The sequence below is a fragment of the Leuciscus leuciscus genome (assembly GCF_965113295.1).
Source record: "Leuciscus leuciscus genome assembly, chromosome: 21".
Taxonomy (NCBI): domain Eukaryota; kingdom Metazoa; phylum Chordata; class Actinopteri; order Cypriniformes; family Leuciscidae; genus Leuciscus; species Leuciscus leuciscus.
In genome coordinates, this window is record NC_138745.1 from 9,350,381 (window position 1) to 9,373,099 (window position 22,719).

The window sequence follows — 22,719 nt, forward strand, 5'->3', positions numbered from 1 at the left end:
TTAAACGGTAAAATGCTCATGAAGTGACTCTCAGAGTGGCTCTGGAGATGAATTTCACCATGTCATCATATCGTGCAGCAGAAACTGAAAACAGCGCGAGCGTCACTCGTGCTTCACCGTGTGTGTGTGTGTGTGTGTGTGTGTGTGTGTGTGTGTATGTGTGGTAAATGAAACCGCGCGTCTGCGCCATTCATTCACACAGAGACAAACAGAACACTGCGGTTAATATTTAAATATTCTTTTTGCAGTTTAATATACACAGACACTAAATATATCTTGGCATATAACGGCTACAGACAGTGCATGCTCCAAGTAAAAAAGTTAGAGCCCGCGCTAAGATAAAAACACCGAATATACACGGCACTACAGAAATGCTGGTAACGTCACATTTTCAGTACCGACTTGGTACCGAACTCCGAAGTACCGGTACTTTGCCAACACTAGTAGGCTATATGATGGTCTACCTCCGCTCGTTTTGAGCCAGGAAAATCCCTGAAACCCCTGCAAAAGAGAAACTGCAAAAAAACCCTGCTTCTGGTCCCAGCCAATCCAAGACTTAATCACAACTTCACCATTCAGCTAGGCTCATCATCCATAGCTCTATAAAGGTCAACCAGGAACCTTGGAGTTGCAATTGAGGATCAATTGAACTTCACAGACCACATTGCTAGAACTAGCATCCGGTTTTCATTGCCTTGTGTCAAATTTGTGACCCGTGACAGTGGATAGACTTTTAAAATTTTGTTTTTTTGTGTTTGCTAAACAAGATAATTTGTTTTAAAATGCCTTTGCTGGGGAAGATAGTGGAGATCGAAAAAAATGGAGAAGATGGCACTGAACTTCCCTTCATAGCATCCTGTCTGTTCGGAAGGTCAGTAACTTTTAATAATTATGGCTTACATGGCTGCAAAGGGCCATATGGGCAATTGCCCAGGGGCACCAAGTCCAGGGGCGCACCACGCAAATATTTCTCATATATTTCTATTTTTTGTCATGGTGGCTGTGAATATTTTCAACTATGATGCTGTTAATGTACTGTAAGGAACATGAAAAACGATTTTTTTGTTGTTGATAAAAGTACTACAATAACATGAACACTATCATTGCAAGTAGAACCACAGTGCAATTTGTTTAAAATGTCAACTAAATGGCAAGTGCCAAACATTTCCATTGTTTCACGTAGACCTTAGATAATTTCAGGAAGTGCTTTGGCACAAATTCAGGTTAGAGAGACAAAAACAGATTTTTGGTCATTTGTAGTCAATAAATGCATTTATTTATAATATTTATATAATACACTGACATGTGAATGTAGTATGGATATGTAGTAACAGCAATGTTGTTTTTAAAACATAAAAATGTGCTAATATTTGATGATTAGTGTGGTCAACCAGTTTCCTGCCTTTGTTAACATATGGTGCCAAAATATAATGTGTTAGATTTCAGGTAAGCCACTTCTGCTAAGCTATCTTTTAATATGGACTACAGACAGACTGGCATCCTTTGGTCAGTTAGAGTGTACCATAATAGTTGTTTTAAGCGTAAAAAATGTAAGATATTTGTTTTGACCATAACCTATGCACCAGAATTGAATGTGGATGTGGGGCACCCTATCTGCACGCTGCAAGAAGCTCGTCGGCTTTGGTCAAAAGCATTATTGTAATGTGTAATTATGTGTAATTGTTTTATTTTTATGTTTTAATCAAATAGTTAACAGTGTAACGTTATCTGTTGCATTTACCGTTCAATCACCGTTTTGAGTTCTTTGCACGCACATGCTTAATGTGTGACACGATGCAGTGCCTGTGAAATGGTGCATGTTAAATGACATTATTAAGGTTCTAAAGCAGCAGTAGTTTATGTATTTCTCTTGTGTGTATTTGAGCGACACATTTGTGAGAAACCGCCAACATTTCCGCTTTCCACTTTGTTAATGGAAGATCATCCCTTTAATATTTGGTCACTTCTTTACGATAGAAATGTTACAGCCACTGTAATTTCTTCAACAATAACATATGGGCATCAAAACACGCACACTCATGAGGGTTTACATTTTTATTTTGAAGTCGATGAATAAAAATTTTGCATATTTAGAAACATATTGATGTATTCTCCTGTGTTGGCGTAGGTTTATAGATTATTTACCTTACAAATCTGGTGAAATGGCGCACATTGCGTTCCCATATGAACGTCATTAAGCAACCCAAATGCAGAGATGGCATTTGTTAAATGAGCTGCCGAGATGCGCATCGAAGACCCGTCTACTCCAACTCACCAAAAATAATAAAAAATATTCTCATAAGATGTCAGGCCACTTCTTCATTTCATCGCCCAACAGCGGGTATGATAAATATTAACCATCACGGATTCACGGTGTTTAATAGTGTTTTGTACATGATGCTCCCATAACATGGCTTATTTCGGCTAGCGAAACGGAAGTTTCGGCTGCGTCCGAAATCGCCAGGGGGGTAATCCAGCGCCCGAAAAGCGTACCACCCCCGGGGGCCGCCATTGGCTAACAAGCCATCACCTGCTGTTAGCATTCCATTGACTCCCATTCATTTAGGCGTCACTTTGACAGCGAATAACTTTACATCTGAGGCATTTAAAGACTCTATTTGTCCATTGTTTATTTCTAAAGAAACACGACAATGTATAAAAGGCTCCATTACCTTGTATCTTACGTTATGGCCCCGTAGAAGCAATTTTTGTAAAAATTGGGCTAACGATTGTGTCATAACCACGCGACTCTCTGGAAATTACCGTACTGACAGGAGGAGAAGCTCGCAGTCAATCGGGGGGACATGGAGGCATAAAGTCCGATAAAGTCAAGGGAGAAGCCCATAGAGAGTCATAAAGTTGCTCCTGCTCCTAGCTCATGGACAGCTCCTACTCACGCTCTCCGTCTCTGCAAGATTCGGAAGGGAATGATTCAGATTTCTCTTGGCACAGCTACTAGAAGACTTACAACTGTCAGACAGGTTGCTCACGTAACGTCTACGTCGTCAAGCTCAGTTTGAGTCTGCGCAGTACGCTCAACCATCAGGAAGAGAGTGCTTCTAATTTGCTCCACTTTTCTCGGTTGAAGTCTATGGGGTCGCTGTGTCCATTTCTTTTACTGTCTATGGAAATCGCATACTTTTCTTCTTCTTCTTCTTCTATTGCGGTTGGCAACCAGCTTTTTGGTGCATTACCGCCATCAGGACAGGAGTGTGGATCAAGAGGTCAACCTACACTTCCTTAAATTCTTTTTAATAACCCAGTTATCTTCAAAAAAGAAAACAAAAAACGAAAACAAATTTCACCAGATCCTCTTTGCAGTATATCACGTAAATTTAATGTCATCTGGTTCTCACCAAGTTGTGAAATCAATCTTTGTCTGGCTTGATATTGCATACTCTCTTGATTACTTATTTTGAATTTGAGTAATTACTTCAGGGCTGCTAAAAAAAGTATTTTCTATATAGTATCATATGCACACCAGAATCTCGCTGGAAGTTGTAGGTCATCCAGGTACTTTTTTGCCTACTCTTTTATCAGTACTGTGAATTTGGACATAGGCCTACTGCTTTTGTCACATACTGTTTTTCGTCTACTATATAGTAGGGAAGTATGCGATTTCGGACGCAGCTTTAGTCTAACACATTAAAAGGAAGTAGCCTACGTCATCGTATTTATTTCTGCGTTGCAAAATAAGGTGGATAGACGACTCTCATAAGCAATATATTATATTGCTAATATTTATGGTACTAATTGCAAATCTACAAATCAATCGATTAGATCTCCTTTTGTTAATATCTCTTCTCCTCCATCTAAATTTGTTTGGGTTAATATGTTTTCCTCATTTGAGTGGGAACATTTTTGGGGAGTTCTTAGTCGGTATTGTGTAACAAATAAAACCAAAGAAGTGTCATTTAAAACTGCTCACAGAATATATCCTTTGAAAGACATCTTTTTTCATCTGGATATTGATTACAATTGCTGTTTTTGTAATTGTTAAAGAGAGTCTATTGTGCACTTATTTTTTGAATGTCCCTGTTCAGCAATCTTTTGGTATGATATGTCTCAATTTCTAGGTGTTAAAATGAACTGCAACCTAGTCTTACATTTGTCATCTGTCTTACTCAGATGAATATGACTTTTCCAAAAGACAAATATGTTATCGATTTGTTTTTGTTATTAGGACATTTTTTATATTCATCAAACTAAATGGAGTAACTCAAAACCCAAGTTTGCTCATTTTAAAGCAGCCTTTAAAATGTATTTAGAGTCTGTAAAGTTTTTAAAAAATCGGAAAGGCCAAAGATCTATATCTCTGCTAAATGAATTTAACATATGTTTGTGATGCCCTTTATTTAATTTTTTTTTCTTCTTTTTATTTAAATTATTGTTGTTTCAAGTTATACATACAAAATGTGAAAATGTGTAAAAGAAATGTGTTGAAACTTGATATTGAATTCTGTAATTTTGAAAATTCAATAAAAATAAATAAATAAGGTGGATAAGGTCTGTTCTGATGGCTCATATAGGCTACTACTGTACAGCCTCCCCCTACTGGACGCAGGGGCGTAAAACTGCCTGGGCCGTATATCTGTCGGCTCAAGGTCTGCAGCCTCTTAGACATAATAAATACATAGATGCCCTATTGGCAGCTTTGGAAAGTTGCTGCGATACGTCAACGCGTCTGCCAATGTGAATCTGACACGATGCATAGCACAGCTAACACACCTCTGGAAAAAGGACATCCATAGTGAACTTGATCTTGTAACTGTGGGTGTGTGTGGGTGTGCTGTCCAGAATTGATGTCAGGTGAGTGTGGGTTGCATCAATTTGCTCCTGATCTTGAATGTACAATGGCACAGGCACTGTCTTGGTGGAACACTTGGAAAAAGTGTCAAGCCACTTTGATTTCTTTCGGCCACTGATGATTGGTCACTGATGCCACTGACAGTGCAGAGAACATTGAAAATGACATTAAAAACATGTCCATGTATGTCTCTGTAAGTCGTTTATTTACTAGAAAAGCAATTGGTTTGGAATGCAGTTAAAAAAAGAGATGGGTGTTTATAGTTTATACAAGTTTAGAGAGAGAGAGGTCTGTTGTATAGGACTAGATGTTGATATCCCTCAATACATACTTGGGGCTCCGATGGAACTCCGTGGGATGGTCAAATGAGTGAGGGCACCCTTTGGGTTATCAAGTGGGCGCCCTCCTTCTTTGGTGTTTCGCTGATATACCCACGACACCTCCAGAGGGTTCAGCGGTGACTCCCAGCGTCCCAGGTTCACTCCCTAGGTGCCATCTACTCACTTGAAGGCCCAGGCGGAGTCCTTTCTCTTCATCCACAGCCACTGGCTCCCCTTTTCAGCAGCCCTGGAGAGCTCTTTGACTGCCTGCCGATGGGCCTTCCCTCGCACTCCCATCTCCCTGAGTAGCCTGGATGCTGAGGTGGCTACGAACCCTCTGCAACCTACTTCCACTGGACGTATGTTCGCTTTCCAGCCTTGTTGTTGGGCATCGGCTGCAAGTTCAGCGTACCTCAGCCTTTTCCGTTCGTAAGCCTCCTCCACTGCACCTTCCCAGGGCACGGTGAGCTCGATGATGTAAACAGTCTTGAGTGAGGCTGACCACAGAACAAGGTCTGGTCGCTGGTTTGTAGCTGTGATCTCAGCTGGGAAGACGAGTTTCTTGTCCAAGTCTGCCAGCAGCTTCCAGTCCCGTGCTTTGCCCAGCTGGCCAGTGTTTGGTCTTGTGGTGGTGAGGCTGGCTTGACCCTCGCCTTCCCGAACAAATGGTGTCAGCTGCCACCGGGATGACGGGAAAGGAAGGGCATTCACACTTGTCCGTCGACTTTCTAGCACTGCTGCAAGACTCTTTAACACCTGGTTGTGCCGCCAGGTATAACGGCCTTGGGTGAGGCTGGTCTTGCATCCCACTAAGATGTGCTTTAGTGTTGCTGCACTTGGGCATAGAGGGCACGTTGGATCCTCGGCATACCACTGGCTAAGGTTTGCGGGGGAAGGCAGAACATCGTAGGCAGCCCTGATGGTAAAACTTGCCCTGAATGCCTCCATCTCCCACAACTCCTTCCAGGAGATCTTCCTCTTCTCCACTCCTTTCCATGCCATCCACTGTCCTTGCTTTGCCTGCGCCACAGCTTGGGCACATCTTCCTGCTTCCTCCTCCCGACGTACCTCCTGGACCACCAGCTTGCGTCTCTGAGATGTAGAGGCCTTGCTCCACACAGGTGTACTGGCCCCAAGGCCAAGACCACTCCTCCCCTCCTGCACTCGGCCCACGATGTCCTTGTGTCTGAGTGCTGCCTTTGCCTGCTCAGTAGCAGCCAATGGGGTCCACTTCCTCCCGGTGGCCAAGATGGGGGCAGCTTGGGCCACGAATGGATCACTCGAATCCAGCAGCATCATCTCCAGTCTGACTTTGGCGCACTTGTACTCCTCTATCAGACTGGAGATGGGTAGGTGTAACATCCCTTTGCCGTAGAGCCCAATTCTGCTAAGGCACCTGGGAAGACCAAGCCACTTCCTTATGTATGAGCTGACCAGTCTCTCCAGCTTCTCAACCTTTGAGAGCGGGACTTCATAGAGGGTTAGCGGCCACAGGAGACGTGGAAGTAGTCCATACTGCATGCACCAGAGCTTCAGCTTGCCAGGAAGCATAGTTTTGTCGATGTTCTCCAGGCCGCTGGCTACCTCCCTCCTGAGCTGCGCTACTTGCTCTTTGTCTTTGAGGGAGGCATCATACCAACGACCTAGACTCTTCACTGGCTTCTCGGAAACCGTTGGAATGGGTTCCTCGCCAATGTGAAATCGGTGGTCTGACAGCTTCCCCTTGATAATGGAGATGCTTCTAGACTTGCTCGGCTTGATCTTCATGCGTGCCCGCTCAATGTTTTCCTGGAGCTTTCTTAGTAGCCGCACGGTGCAAACCTTAGTCGTGGTGAGAGTTGTGAGGTCATCCATGTAGGCTCTGAGCGGTGGCAGCCTCAGCCCTGGTCTTATACGCTGTCCACCAACTGTCCATCGAGAGGCCCGGATGATGACCTCCATGGCCAGGGTGAAGGCCAGCGGTGAGATGGTGCAGCCAGCCATGATTCCCACCTCCAGGTGTTGCCATGCTGTTGTGTACTCTGCTGTTGTCAAGCAGAGTTGGACATCCTCGAAGTAGGCCTTGACAAGGGTTGTGAGAGCTGCTGGGACCCTGAAGTAGTCAAAGGCTGTCCACAAGAGGTTGTGAGGGACTGAGCCAAAGGCGTTCGCAAGATCCAGGAACACCACATGAAGATCAGTTCCCTCCTTTTTGGCGACCTGGATCTGATGCCAGATGACACTAGCGTGTTCTACACAACCGGAGAAGCCTGAGATGCCTGCTTTCTGGATTGACGTGTCAATCAGATTGTTCCTTTGCAGGTATCCTGCCAACCTGTGAGCGACCACGCTGAAGAAGATAGAGAGAGAGAGAGATTTTCATTACCTTAAGTAGCTAAAGCAAACACACACCTTTATGAGAGGTGTGTGATCAGAGTACGATAAAACTCACATTAAGTGCACATAAATTTTAGTCCAGATCAGTAAGCTATTTTAAGAAAAATTTAGGCCTATATTAATATTAAAATTTGATAATTAGATCATCTCATTTATAAGAAACAACTCAAACCAAAATCTACAGTAGCCTACATTCAAACCATATGGGACTAAAGTTTTTAATGTGGGTTTTATCATGACGTCGGAAATAATAAAAATATGTTAGTGAGTGTGCAGTTCAACTCTTTACTTAAAGAGAGAGAGACATACATATTGTACATACATATATGCCTATTATAAATGTGTCTTTTGTGTGTTCACACCAAAAAAACAAGTTCCAATATCACTGTTACTCCAGAAACCATGTGGAGTTTGTTTTAATGCAAGGATCAAACAGGGTCTTACCAGAAGAGGCCATCTCACGCAAGCTAAAGACAGACAAACAAAATAAAAATAAAAATAAAAATAAAATAAATTTTGAAAGTGAGTGAGACAGAGCGGGTAAAGAGAAGACTAGAGGCAACTAAAGCTACACGGTTAAGTTTGAGCCAGACAGAACATCAACCTGACTGTCAAGTACTTTTATTGTCTCTCGAAATAAATTATAGAACCATCTATTGACATAGGCTATATAAATGAATTGATATCCACCCTTAGTTAATCGTTTATAAATAATAAATGTTGCATCATTGCTAAACAACAAGTTCATTATCAATTCCTCAATTCGTGTCGCTCGTAGGCTAGGGGTGTAAAACTGCCTGGGCCATATATCTGCCGGCTCCAGGTCTGCGGCCTCCCCATATAGCCATTTCTGGGCATGAAGTATGTGTATTTGTGGGACATGTTATAATTTATGTTAGGAATAGTTGACGGCGGGACTTTCAATTATTAGAAAAATAATGCACAGCCGAGGTGATCATGCGGTCACGACGCGAAGCGGAGTCAATTATTCCGCTTATAGACCTTATGCGCCAGAGAAACGAGGGCGCCGCCATTTGTATATTTCTATGGTATTGCTGTCCAGGAGTAATTAGCTGGCGAAGTGGATTTACTTAATGTACAGTTAACGAAAGTTATCATGAGGATTGTAATGTTTAAAGCAGATGTCTTAACAAATGTCAGTAGACCGGGAAGATTTTAAAACGAGCCGTTCATTCATTCATTCAAGGGGCGGGGCTACATAAGGTCTATAGGCCTGCTACGGTTACCACACCGCGAAACATTGTTCAGATGATGTAGGCTATTTGATTTCAAGACGTTTGCCAAGTTTTTGTCAGTAGGCTAGCCTAAAACGCTCTTGTGTGTAGGACTAATTTCTCACGCATCTAATCCCAAGCCTCCGTTGCTAATTCCAAAACGTCATTTTAGAGCTATGGAGGTTTGAGCCACTAATCTTGCAGGTATTAATGCAATTATTAGAGAGAGAGAGAGAGAGATTGCAATAATGAGCCAGAAAAGCATGTGCGTCAATATTATTTTATCTATTTATGAATTCCTTTTGATTAATTCGTAAAAAAAAATTATATTATTGACAGTAGGCTAGCCTATAAACGAAACACAAAGCCCTTTTAACAAGTAGGCCTAGGCCTATCAACATTTATTTATTCGTTATATTATCTGCAATAATAACGAAAACCCGTGCAGCAGGACTATCAATTTATTCATTTAACTTGATTCAGTTAAATTTTCTATTGATTATAGATAGGACTATGTAGGCTACTTTATTTATTAAAATTAAACTGACCGTTTCCATTGATTGTGAAGTTAGACATTGAAAATGGCAGATCGAGCGCATGGGGCTGCATGTTAGCGGAGTTTTTTTTTTTTTTTTTTTTCTGGTTCCTTGGCTTGATTTTCGTTTGGACTTTTGTTTCCTGAAAGGATCACGCTCCATTTCTTTCTTTCTTTCGCCGAAGGTGCCCAGTAGCTTCTCAGGCTTGTTTCACACTTGTGCCCTATGACAGACATGATCTGTCTGCTCTCCAGCCCTGCCTCTGACAGCATATGAACTTGTCTGTCATCTTTTTTTCTTTTATATGAATTGTATCCTATTTTCCGTTATTACAGTTAAATACGCGAAGTGCTATGGAACTGTAATGCGTTCAAGACCTGCCTGGAACTACTTTAGCCGTGCGTTTCCCTGAAAATAATTGCACACCTTAGAACGTTAGTCAACCAATCAGATTCAAGCAAAATATATAAGTTTTGTCTGTTGATAATACTGGTTTATTAAAGTGGACAAGAGTGAATGGTGACAAATTAAACTAAATTGTTTAATGTGTATAATTAAAAAAGGAAATCTTGAACAACAAATTAATAATGTAGGCTACTTGAATGTGTGGTCCATATCGTTCGTCTTGCTGTAACTAATTATTTGAAAAACTCTAGACATCAATGAACAAAAACAAAATGTTAGCTGCAAAATTGCACTAATGCAAGAAGCTATTAATAGAATTATATTTTAATCTATTTGAATAATTTATGGTGAAACTAGAAATACACGGGAGATGCATCTTTGAATATCAACTTACACCACATTAAAAACAATGCATGGAAATTATATTGTAATCAAGTTGAAATACTGTTGATTTTTGCCATGAATAGCCATTGCTGCTGATGTGGTATTGAATAAATAAATACACCACATGCATCATAGTTTAATATTTCTCATTCACCAAAAATGCAAATGGGAAAAGAAGCAGTTTTAATGTGGACTCTTTACCTTTTTAGGAAGCTGGACTGTGATATTCGTATTCAGCTGCCGCAGGTGTCAGATGAGCACTGCAAAATAGAGCTGAATGAGAACAACGAGGTAATTATGTTGTGGTATAACACTATAAGTTTGACTTTATCTTTTGTTTACTTAAACTGTTTCTTTGCATATAAGAACACATGACATGCTGTTCATTTATTGTCTCTCTCTTGTTTAAGCTCATTTTGACCAATTTAAGCTCTGTGAACCCCACATGTATTAATGGACAAGTTCTCAATCAATCTGAATGGTTAAAGCATGGTGATCTCATCACAATCATTGATCGTTCTTTCAGGTGTGTCTGATTTTTATTATAATTATTGTGAAAAAAGTCTACAGTTTTCTTTGGAGTTTTGGAGAATCCTTGTTCTGAGAATAATTTGTTTTGTGTGGTTTCATCTTGTCATAATGTTAGGTTTGAGTACCCACCTCCCAAGACACCGACAGCTGGAAAAGACAAAACAGCTCAGGTGTGTAGTTGATGTGAGTCTTGTGAAACAGATGATGGGTATTTTTGTTAATTTATCATTTATTTCTTTTGTTAAATTTTGGTTCTGTCATCCTGTAGGCTTTGCAAGACCAGCAGGAAAAAAGCACACCCGTTAATGCAGAGAAGAGGAAGTCAAAGCATTCGTTGGGTTAGTGATCATGAAATTTATTTTCTGTAATGTTCTATAAATTTTTTTGTTTGCAACACATTTTATGTAAGTTGTTTTTCCCCCTAGTTTTGCTAATTCTGCTAGAATATAATTTCATATCTGTGATTGTCTTGTGTGCTATATTTACAGACACTTGTTTAAAAGATGGGTCAAATTTACCGCCATCTGTGGATCAATCTGTTGAGGATGAACCAGAAGATGGCAAAATTAAAAAGGACAATATGTCACCTTTTTGTGTGCTCTACCAAATGGTCAAACAGGACATTGTTGCTAAATCACCATGGAAATCTGAGCTACCAAAAACACCTCTTGCAAGACCTCAGGTTGATCACGAGGAAGCTCCCGCTGCAGATGTTAAAAGTAGCCCTAAACCGGTCACAACTCCATCTACCAAGAAGCGAAGATCCTTGAAATCCAGTTCTGAAGATATTACTGGACCAGCTATCCCTCAGAGCTCATTTAATTCAAATCAGGAAGAGACACCTGTTGATGATATGCCGTCTGTAGGGTCCATCACCCACTCATTGACACCTCAGAATTTCAGTGCTGGTGAGGTTGTCCAGCAAATTCTCTTAGATCCTCAGTCTGAGGAGAAAACTCCTAAATCCCCAGAAGGAATGAGAAGTGTTGGATCACAGGATCAGAGCCTTGATCTCCAAATGCCTTTGGGCCAGCTTCAGACTCCAGGCCCAATAGGCAAGAACACTGAAGTGAAAATGTCACGAAGAACATCCATAAAATCAAATTCTGGCAATAGGTCTGAAGTCCAAGGTGGTCCACATGAGATTAAAGCAATATCTAGTTATAGGATCAAAGGTGAGACCGAGTCTTTTTCTCCACATGAACACAACTATTTTTAACACCCTAGAAGTAGAGATGCATAAGTAATCGCACACTCAATCTCATTCCTAAATGACAACAATTCGCCTCTGTCTATTAAACATTTGACAAAAACACAACGGAACATTCAAATCTGTGTTTGCGCTGCTGCTGACACAGAGAAAGCAGTTATTATGTGTAGGTATGAAACAGCTTCACAAACAGTATTTTCAACCACACAGTATCGTTGTTTCTGTCTTGCAAGTGCTCGGCAAGTGAACGAGTCTGTAAAGTGTCCCATTCGGCATTTCAGCGCTCAGGAGTGTGTTCGCGAGCGGCGCCTTTGTGCCCCGCCTTTCATACCCTCCACATGAATTGCATAGCCAGGAATCATTGTGAATGCCCAATCAGATAAATGAGGGTAGAGTTTCGTGGCTGTTTGACTTTTGGTGGCATGATCAAGCCTGTCCCAAAATACACTCTCGCATGCCCTTGTGGACTCGAGGCCAGGTCTACACTTCTTAGGTCTGCACTTCCTGAAGTCACCAAGTGTGAACTCGAAGGAGGTCCACAAGGCCGGAGTGTGCCATTTGGGATCCAGCCAAAGGCTACCCCGATTCTAAAGCGACTTCAAATGTGCCCTTCGTTTCTCTGGCAATTAAGGATACAACTGATGGACCCTTCGCTTGCAAAACTTTTTCTTTTTTTTTTTTTTTTAGGGCTCCAGGTGCGGACAGCTGAATTTATTAAAATGAGGGCTGACAATGACCATTTATTTACCAGGGACAATAACTCGGGCAGTGTGGCTTGGGGGTAAGGCCTATTTCCACTAGGCTCTCTTGTGTATTATAGCAAATAGTCCTCACCCTGTACAAAGCCCACAACAATAAGACAACCAGTAGATAAGGCAATAGTCTTTCACTTTGTTGTTTTTTGCAGAACTGTCATGCAAAGTACGTTTACAAATGTTTTAACCAAACTTGAGGACTTTTGTATGCATGTCCTGTTGTGTCATATTTTGTAATGTTAAGATTGCATTTATGTCAAGATTGCGCCCATCTTAATGTTTTTTCATAAGTGTTTCCTTTTTCTCTTGTTTTAGGACAGTTCTGAAGAAAATGGGCCTGCTGGGGAAGGCCACTCCCTCAGAGGCCAGAAAAAAATGGAAGTACTTAAAAAAAAAATACAAAGTAAGCAACTTAATTGGCACGTCTTTGCTGAAATGTATTGTGCTGTTGTTGTTTTTGTTAACAGGCATGGTTTATTTGCTCTGTCGTAGGATTGCAAGTGTAAGGGAGCGAGTGCTGAAACTTGGCCGTGGTTTGCCCTCATGGATGAGGTGTTGGGACAGAGGCATTCCACCAACCCCCCTGTCCTACTTACCTCCTTCCCTGAGGACACATCAGGGCCAAGTTCAGCAGTGGATGACGAAAATGAGGAGGAGCCACGATCACCACCAGCCAAGAGAAAAAGAGGCCATGTCGATGAGCTGGTCGAGTTACTTAGGGAAGACATCAATTTTCAACGAGAGGTAGAGGAGAGGAGAGCACAGGAAAGCAGGGAGAGAATGGACCGACTATTTTCTCTTATTGAGAGAATGGTTAATAAATAAAATTTATGTTAAAAATGGGTTCATTAAAAAATTTTTTTTTTTTTTTTTTTTTAATGTCACTTATAATTTCTCAATGAAACAAAAAAATATATTTCTGTAGTTTATTTTTGTGATGCAAGTTAAAAATGAAAGTTGTATAGACCTTATGTATAGCCCCACTCCTTTTCAGCGCTGCGCTTGTTGTCTTTTGTCTTCCGGTTTGTATTTCCACAGCGATCTTAAGAATTTATGAATGAACTGCCCATTTTAAAATCTTCCCGGTCTACTGACATATGTTAAGACATCTGCTTTAAACATTACAATGCTCGTGATAACTTTCGTTAACTCTACAATAAGTAAATCCACTTCACCAGCTAATTCTGTGTTTGACCCCCTTTCGCCTTCAGAACTGCCTTAATTCTACGTGGCATTGATTCAACAAGGTGCTGAAAGCATTCTTTAGAAATGTTGGCCCCAGTGGCAGCAAGACAATTTTATTGCCCATCAATATAAAATCTTATCCTAGGAAGATTTAATACAACATAATTCTTTCTTTATAATAATTATTTCTAAATATAATCATTTAATTTATAATTCTTTTTTTGTTTTCATTTTTGGGTGAACTATCCTTTTAATCTGGCAAAATCATCTCAACTTAAATTCCTGAATTGGGTATGTGATTTACTGCCTGTGTCTGGTAGATGCTCTGACCTGTTGCTGGTTCTGAAGTCTGACCACACTGACCCTGACTAGCCAGTGGTGATGCAAGGGCTGGGGTCTGTTTGCACCTGATCTGCCTGTTAGTCCAGTCATTTTAAGCCAAAATGGGGGTCAACCTTGAACAAATTGCAACAGAAGCAAACTCAACTGATTTTGTATCCTCAATATGTCCTGAGTAAGGAAAAAAAGTCCCGAAGAATCCCATTAGGGGAAAGTTTCGAAAAAGACCCACATATAGTCTATTCATACGCCTATTAATTCTTTCTCTAACGTGAATGGGGTAAAAATTTTAACCTTTAGATATCACCATGAAAATTACTGAGTTGATTACTTACATCAAGACAAACAAAAAATGTATTCCAAGTTTTTTTTAATTGTTTGTTAACATGGACAAACGGTGCATAATCTAATTATGTATGTGCTAATTTGCATAAATACCACAACAGGTCTAAACATTGGGTATAGCCAGGTATAGCTTGTTAAAGCTTGTTGACACATAACAGTAAAATACTTAGGGCCCTATTTTAACGATCTGAAACGCAAGTGTCAAAGCGCAAAGCGCAAGTAACTTTGTGGGCGGGTCTCGGCGCTGTTGCTATTTTCCCGGCGGGATAAATGACTCTTGCGCCAGGCGCAAATCTAAAATGGGTTGGTCTGAAGTAGCTTCATTATTCATAGGTGTGGTTTGGGCATAACGTGAAATAAACCAATCAGAGCGTCATCTCACATTCCCTTTAAGAGCAGATGCGCTTTTTCCATAGCGGATTGCTATTGTAACGGCGGATTTGCCAGGCGCGCGCCAGCGGTTCACAGCCAAGGAGAGCAACGCTATCTATCGTAATAATGTATGATTTGCAAAAATGAAAACTGCTGCTTCTGTGTAGATGAGAGAATCAAAGTGCGCGTTGTGCACACGCTACATTGATTATGGCCAAGCATGCGCCCTTAAAATAGCCTATGAATAACATGCGCAACGCGCCACTGACTTTAAACTATTTTTTCCTGGTTAGTGGCGCAATTGTTTTCTAAACCTGCAAAATAGCAAGAAGGAACGTTTGCGCCGGAACACGCCTCCTCTTTGCGCTGAACCGCCCCCGGGAGCGCAAGTGTATTTCTTAGTTAACCGACGTGCTTCTGTGGAGGGAAAAGTCCGCTTTGCGCGGGTGCAAAATAGGAATGATACATGCGTCGGTGTACAAAGTCACTTGCGCTGGGTGCAAGATAGGGCCCTTAATGTTAAGGTCTGAATGGAACACATTTAGGCTACCCATGAGCATTAATACATAGAGGCAGGAAGAAGTACTTTAGAAACCAGTCTTTATTAATGTTTAAGAGATGGGGTCTGGGTCCAAGGGACTGTTTCTGGGGGACGAGTCTGAGGGAAGAACAGGAGACAATGGTAAGGAGAATGCAGAAGACTATAGGCAGGTAAAATAAAAAGTGAATCCCCAGAAACCGTTTTCGAAACTTTCCCCTAATGGGATTCCCCTAATTCGGGACTTTTTTTCCTTACTCAGGACATAATGAGGATACAAAATTATTTGAGTTTGCTTCTGTTGCAATTTGTTCAACCTTTTTTTATAAAATGACTGGACTATGTTTGTGCTTATTTAAAAAGAACTCTGATATCTCTCCCTTTCTTTTCTAGTTTAATTGACCCTGTTCAAAAATATGACAAATTTAAAATATGATTCCAATATTCATATTCTAATCATCCAATTACCAACATTTTTATCTTAACTCTTTCTCGCCAGTATATATAAAAAAAGGTGTTTTTGGTAATTTTCACAATTTCATGGCACCCCAGAATATTTTGTTGTATGAATATCTGAACATACCAAAAGAAAGAACAGACCCTGTGCTTTTAAACAAAAAAAATAAAATAATGTTTTATTCTAGCTTCGTGCGTCTTTTTTTATCAACACTTGAATGTTGGCAAGTTTCATAAAAAGCAACATGAGCAAAAAGCTGAGAAAATCGCATTTTTATCAAAGACTACATCTAGATCAGATTCATAATGATGATCAAAACACAGTAGATCGAGTCCATCAACACCCTACACCCATAAAGCTTCATAGTCCTATAGTGATCGCATTATGATATCGCTTGTTCTGCTCTTCTTTGCCTGCGTTTTGATCTCCTATCCTCACATTAGCTAGAACATTTGTGTACTGTAACGTACACACGGCAAGGTACTGTATATGCGTGTATTAGGCCTAATGTAGGCTATTCGGAGCAAACCACCCTGATGCTAAACCTTAAAAACTTACTTCAAATATGATGTTTTCTTATTCCGTGAAGTTCGGTATCTTGCAACCATCTCTCGTCCTCTGCTCGTCCGTTTGAAAACTGCGCGCGCGCCGTGCTGCCGGCGAACATATTTGATTTCTTTTTTAAATCAGCATCAGCAACTGCCAGTAGCAAATAAAATTTTGGGGTGGCACCCGGGGTGGCCAATCGCATGTCAGGGGTGTCCAGTGCCACCCCGGACCCCCCTCTGGCTCCACCACTGGTTGGCCCATATTGATAGGATAGCATCTTGCAGTTGATGGAGATTTGTGGGATGCACATCCAGGGCACGAAGCTCCCGTTCCACCACATCCCAAAGATGCTCTATTGGGTTGAGATCTGGTGACTGTGGGGGCCATTTTAGTACAGTGAACTCATTGTCATGTTCAAGAAACCAATTTGAAATGATTCGAGCTTTGTGACATGGTGCATTATCCTGCTGGAAGTAGCCATCAGAGGATGGGTACATGGTGGTCATAAAGGGATGGACATGGTCAGAAACAATGCTCAGGTAGGCCGTGGCATTTAAATGATGCCCAATTGGCACTAAGGGGCCTAAAGTGTGCCAAGAAAACATCCCCCACACCATTACACCACCACCACCAGCCTGCAGCAGTGGTAACAAGGCATGATGGATCCATGTTCTCATTCTGTTTACGCCAAATTCTGACTCTACCATCTGAATGTCTCAACAGAAACCGAATGTCTTCAACTGTCCAATTTTGGTGAGCTCGTGCAAATTGTAGCCTCTTTTTCCTATTTGTAGTGGAGATGAGTGGTACCCGGTGGGGTCCTCTGCTGTTGTAGCCCATCCGCCTCAAGGTTGTGCGTGTTGTGGCTTCACAAATGCTTTGCTGCATACCTCGGTTGTAACGAGTGGTTATTTCAGTCAAAGTTGCTCTTCTATCAGCTTGAATCAGTCGGCCCATTCTCCTCTGACCTCTAGCATCAACAAGGCATTTTCGCCCACAGGACTGCCGCATACTGGATGTTTTTCCCTTTTCACACCATTCTTTGTAAACCCTAGAAATGGTTGTGCGTGAAAATCCCAGTAACTGAGCAGACTGTGAAATACTCAGACCGGCCCGTCTGGCACCAACAACAACCACACACCTAAATGCATTGAAGCAACTGCCATGTGATTGGTTGATTAGATAATTGCATTAATGAGAAATTGAACAGGTGTTCCTAATAATCCTATAGGTGAGTGTAAGATGTATACTAGGGGCCGTGAGAGAACAGCGTGAGGCCGGTGTTCTGAACTATTCACCGTGTCGGAGAATTTCGGTGACACTGGGCAGAGCTTACATGAATATTCACAAGTTTCCTGTTTCTTGTTAAAGCGCCACTGAAAATATTAGTGCACGCTGCTTGGATCGTAGAAACTATTTTTCAGCACTGAATGAAGTTAATTTTTCTTCTTTTTTAATAACTGTTTATGTATGCTCGATAGTTTCTGCATTGTATCATGTGATATGATTTAATTACAGCCACTGATTTGCCAGTGACTTATCGTTATCATATATGCTCCGAGCACTGAGCCAACAGCCATTTAGTTAGTTTGTTTGTTTTAATTATATAGGCTACTTCTGTTTTGCTTTGGTCTTTAAAATAGTTTAGTTTGATAACTTGTATAAGTGTATCTGTGGTAGCATAATAAAGATTCAGTGGTGATTATTTTGTCATTTGCTGTTGCTTTCTCATTTGGTAACCTGCCATCGGAGGTGGAAATAGATGTCCATCCTTGACTTCCTGGAGCCATACATCACAGACAGGGACACCTCTAGCAATTTTAATCCATCTAGACTGGCATCTATTATGGAATGTGTGCTTTTCCCATATTGAACCTATTGCCTTTTTTCCCTTTCACTCCTACATTTGCTTCTTACATCTGCCTCCATTTTTGAGTCCAAGCCCCTTATCTCAAAATCAATCAACAAACGATACATACATAGCCCTACTTTCTTTTTCGACAATCTGTTACATTAGGAAGTATGTCACAGTATGAGAATAAAAAGATCTGTTGATACTTTCATTTCATCATGACTTCAAGCACAATTAAAGCTCCAATCTAGAATTTTACAAGCATAAAATCTGATTATAATGCACAGCAGAGATGTTAATTTTTAGTGCTCATTTAACCTAGCTATTTACTATTTGAATTTGAAAATTGAATATAAATTATCAGCTTCAAATATCAGACTTTTGCAAGGAAAAACACAAATACTTGCCTAATTTAAACATAGGTGTTTTCATTTTTGATTACCTACAAGCCCAGCATGTTAATATATGTTAATATATAATTAATTTAAGTTATTTGTTCATGATACTATTGAATTCCTACTCCAATATAGTATGTAAGGTTAGGTATCAGTGGTAGTCCTGTACTGTTTAGGAGATGTCTATGTTTACGTGATGTCTTGTGACACATGGGTAACATTTCTATACTTAAAGGTGCCTTATGCAACTTGGAGCCACCTATAGGCAATTAGTTGAATTACACTGGTAACGGTTACTAACGGAGTTTGATTGACAGCTTTGCTTCCCAGTAGGCGGAGACACTTTTTGCTTGCAGGCTGCAGTCAGACAGACCATAGTTACACAGCTGAGACGGTAGGGTAGAGGATTTGAAACTCGTTACTAACTAAGAATACTAACCTGTCCGAAGCCGAGCCACCTCCAATAGTTCAGCCTGGTGCAATGAACACCGACATTCGTTTGGATGGGGTAGAAGTAGATGGGCCCTTCTCATAACTACGGAAAACAGAATAAACATAAACAGCTCAACTAATCACAACGTCATCTGGACTATCCAGTACTGTACCAGGCATAGGGGATAAACAATATGCGTCTTTTGATCAACTTGCACAAGGCAAAATATAGCTAAAAATTCCGTGCAATTTATTACGTTTGGTCGACCAACCTGAACCCACAAAGCATATTTTTTACTTTCTCTTTTGCAGAGATCACAATGAATGTTTGCGAACATTAGGTTGTTACAATATTTTCCAGCAGCACATGGAATAAAGGAACGTCTGCTTGGACGTAATTTAGCTAGCTAACGTTTGCATAACGTTAGTTCTCATGTTGACCTACTCGCAGAAATAAATCCTACACCTAAATCAATGTTATTATTTTTTTTATTTAATAAAGTAGGATCAGCTAACAAGAACAAATAATTTCGATATCTAGCAAAATAACAATCTAGCAGCAGTAACTGTTACATAGCTAGAGCACTCATTGACTAACTAGCTAACCTGATAAATGAGGTATTACATTACTGTACCTGTCCAATAGAAACGTGGCCAACTCTGCATCACTCTTCAATCCAAATGCAAACTTCATCTGCCACCAGATTTACTCTGGTTTTACTCTGGGCTTTATCCCATGCTCTCTTTGCATTGCATATTTTCTTTTCTTATTTTTTTGGCAAGCTCCGTTGCTAGTAGAGCTTGCGTCCGCCATTACTTTAACAAAATATTGGGCGTGTTTGTAACTCTCAGTGTACCTGCCCTCAAAGCCTGTCATTGGCTATCACCTCACACACACCCTTACAAATGTACACGCCCCAAAACGTCCCTACTCCAATATATGCTGGCTACCAAGGCAGTGGGGGGAATGTCAGTTCTGACACTCTGCCAGATACTATGTTTTAACGTTAGCTGATGACATATAAGGCTTATTATTGGATATTTTATTATGGAACAAGTTGCATAAGGCACCTTTAAGTGGTTCCCTGTAAAGATGACATTATGCCCAAAAGATGGACATATGTGTCTGACATATATTTTAGTTCTGTCTCACTGTGACCTTTTTATAAATAATTGGTTGAATATACTTGGCCACAGGATCTAGGTTTACTGGTTATTTTAGCATATGTTTATTTCACTGATGACATTTGAACTTGAGACTTTTACTACAGCATAGTATAGAATGTTAGCTCTCTTGCAGTTGTTATTCAGAATTTGCAATGCACAAAGTTGATAAAATAACCAATTTTAAAACTACTTTTAAACTTTTAACTACTGGCCATTGGACTGGGGATGATATCCTGACGTAAGACTCACAGTAACACCAAGGAGATTGAAGAAGGACTTCCAGACACGAGAAATGAATTGAGGTCCTCGATCTGAAACTATGTCTTCGGGGATCCCGAAATGTCTGAAGATTTGATTGAAGAGGGTTTCAGCGGTCTCGAAGGCTGTGGGTAAACCAGGCAGAGGAATCATTTACATTTACATTTATGCATTTGGCAGACGCTTTTATCCAAAGCGTTATCCTATACATTTATACATAGGTATGTGCAATCCCCTGGAATCGAACCCACAACCTTGCGTTGTTAACGCAATGCTCTTACCACTGAGCTACAGGAAAGCTACAGGCTTTAGAGAAACGATCAACAACCACCAAAACACATGTGTGGGACTCAGAGGAGGGAAGATCGGTAATGAAGTCCACCCCGAGGTGTGACCAAGGTCTGTTGGGCATTGGGAGTGGAACCAGTTTGCCTTCAGGAAGACTTCGAGGGACTTTGGCCATGGCACAGACTGGGCAGCTTCTCAGGTATCGGGAGGTATCCTAGGTCATATTGGGCCCACCAGTAGCGTTGTTGCAAGAGCGAGAGGGTTTGTTGGCTGCCTGGGTGTCCAGAGCCCAGAGATGTGTGTACTGAGTCCATGAGGGACAGACGCAATCGAGATGGTACATAGGTCCGTCCCTCAGGACCTCCTGGCGGAGCAGGTTAGGCTTGAGTGGCTTCGGCGATATGGTCATCCAGGCTCCACAAAATGGGACTGACTATTGCGGCTGGAGGGAGGATAGGTTCCGGATTTAAAGAGGTGGATTCTGGTTGATGCAACCGAGAGAGGGAATCAGCCTTGATGTTCTTGTCACCTGGTCGATAGAAGACTGTGAAGTTGAATCGAGTGAAAAAAAGTGACCAGCGGGCTTGACGGGTGTTGAGTCGCTTAACATCTCGGAGGTACTCCAGGTTACGATGATCGTGATGACTTCAAATGGACATTTCGCTCCCTCCAGCCAGTGTCTCCATTCTTCCAAGGCCAGTTTGATAGCCAGTAATTCCCGGTTGCCGATGTCATAATTCTGCTCCGCCGGGGTTTGCTGCGCTGATTTTGCTGAAACCTTGAATAAACCTTCTGTATAAATTGGCGAATCCTAGGAAACGTTGAAGCTCTCTGATGTTCGTAGGTAGGGGCCAGTTGGAAATGGCTTCCACCTTCCTCTGGTCCATGGAGATTCCGTGTTGGTTAATCACATACCCCAGGAATTGGATGGATTCTTGATGAAATTCACATTTCTCCAGTTTGAGGAACAGCTGATGATCTCGTAGCCGTTGAAGAACCATCTTCACATGGCGGATGTGTTCAGACAGACTGGACGAGTAGATGAGTATGTCATCGATGAAGACGATGATGAACCGCTGAAGGTAATCTCTGAAAATCTCGTTCATGAAACCTTGAAAGACGGCAGGAGCGTTGGACAATCCGAAGGGCATGACTCTGTACTCATAGTGCCCAGCAGGGGTGATGAACGCCGTCTTCCACTCATCCCCCTTACGGATACGTATCAGGTTGTATGCACTGCGGAGGTCTAATTTAGAGAAGATCCGTGCATCACGTAGTTGCTCCAAGGTGGCTGGAATCAGAGGAAGGGGGTACCGAAACTTGACAGTAGAAGCGTTGAGGGTCCGATAATCAATACAGGGGCGCAAGCCTCCGTCCTTTTTGCTTACAAAGAAAAAGCTGGAAGTGGCAGGGGACGTGGAAGGTTGGATGTATTCCTGAGGAAGAGCCTCCTCGATGTACTCCTCCATTGCCTTCTGTTCTGGGATGGACAGCGGGTAGATCTTACCGCAAGGTGGAGTCGCCCCAGGCAGGAGGTCGATCGCACAGTCCCATGGCCGATAAGGTGGAAGTTTAGTAGCCAGTTGTTTACTAAATACATCCTGGAACGCCCGGTAGTTGATAGGGATCTCAGGTTCGGTGTTAGTGGCTGGACTTTCGATGGTAGTTGAACCAACAGACAGATTGGAAACCGAAGTAGATGAAGAAGAGCAAACCTTCTTGACAGGATGTAGACAATGAGAAAAACAGTTCTCCCCACTGATGAACTTCTCCAGTGAACCAGCAAATATCCGGGGAATGAAATTCCAGCCACGGGCGTCCCAGGATGATGTCGGCCGTTGAGCCCTCCAGTACCAGAAAGGATAAATCCTCTTCATGCAAGCATCCGATTTTGACGGATAGGATGGGACTGCAGTACCGGATGTTACCACGACCAAGCAGTTTTCCCAGGATTGATTGTACGTGCAAAGGTTGATTTATGGA

General features: G+C 41.6%; 1 protein-coding gene across 2 annotated transcripts; it reads left to right on the top strand.

Moving 5' to 3' along the window:
• Window positions 1-579: 579 nt before the first annotated feature.
• On the top strand, window positions 580-13,737 carry LOC309485587 (uncharacterized protein). 2 transcript variants are annotated; one of them, XM_082152502.1, is made up of 9 exons: window positions 580-871; window positions 10,273-10,354; window positions 10,474-10,589; window positions 10,710-10,764; window positions 10,863-10,932; window positions 11,083-11,769; window positions 12,492-12,585; window positions 12,875-12,962; window positions 13,052-13,737. In XM_082152502.1, the coding sequence occupies exons 1-9, from the start codon at window positions 783-785 to the stop codon at window positions 13,382-13,384; spliced, it is 1,614 nt and encodes a 537-aa protein (XP_082008628.1). In that variant the 5' UTR covers window positions 580-782; the 3' UTR covers window positions 13,385-13,737. The 2 variants fall into 2 exon arrangements, 1 of the variants encoding a protein (XP_082008628.1); XR_014201240.1 differs by lacking the exon at window positions 12,492-12,585 and having other exon boundaries at window positions 13,052-13,112.
• Window positions 13,738-22,719: the final 8,982 nt, after the last annotated feature.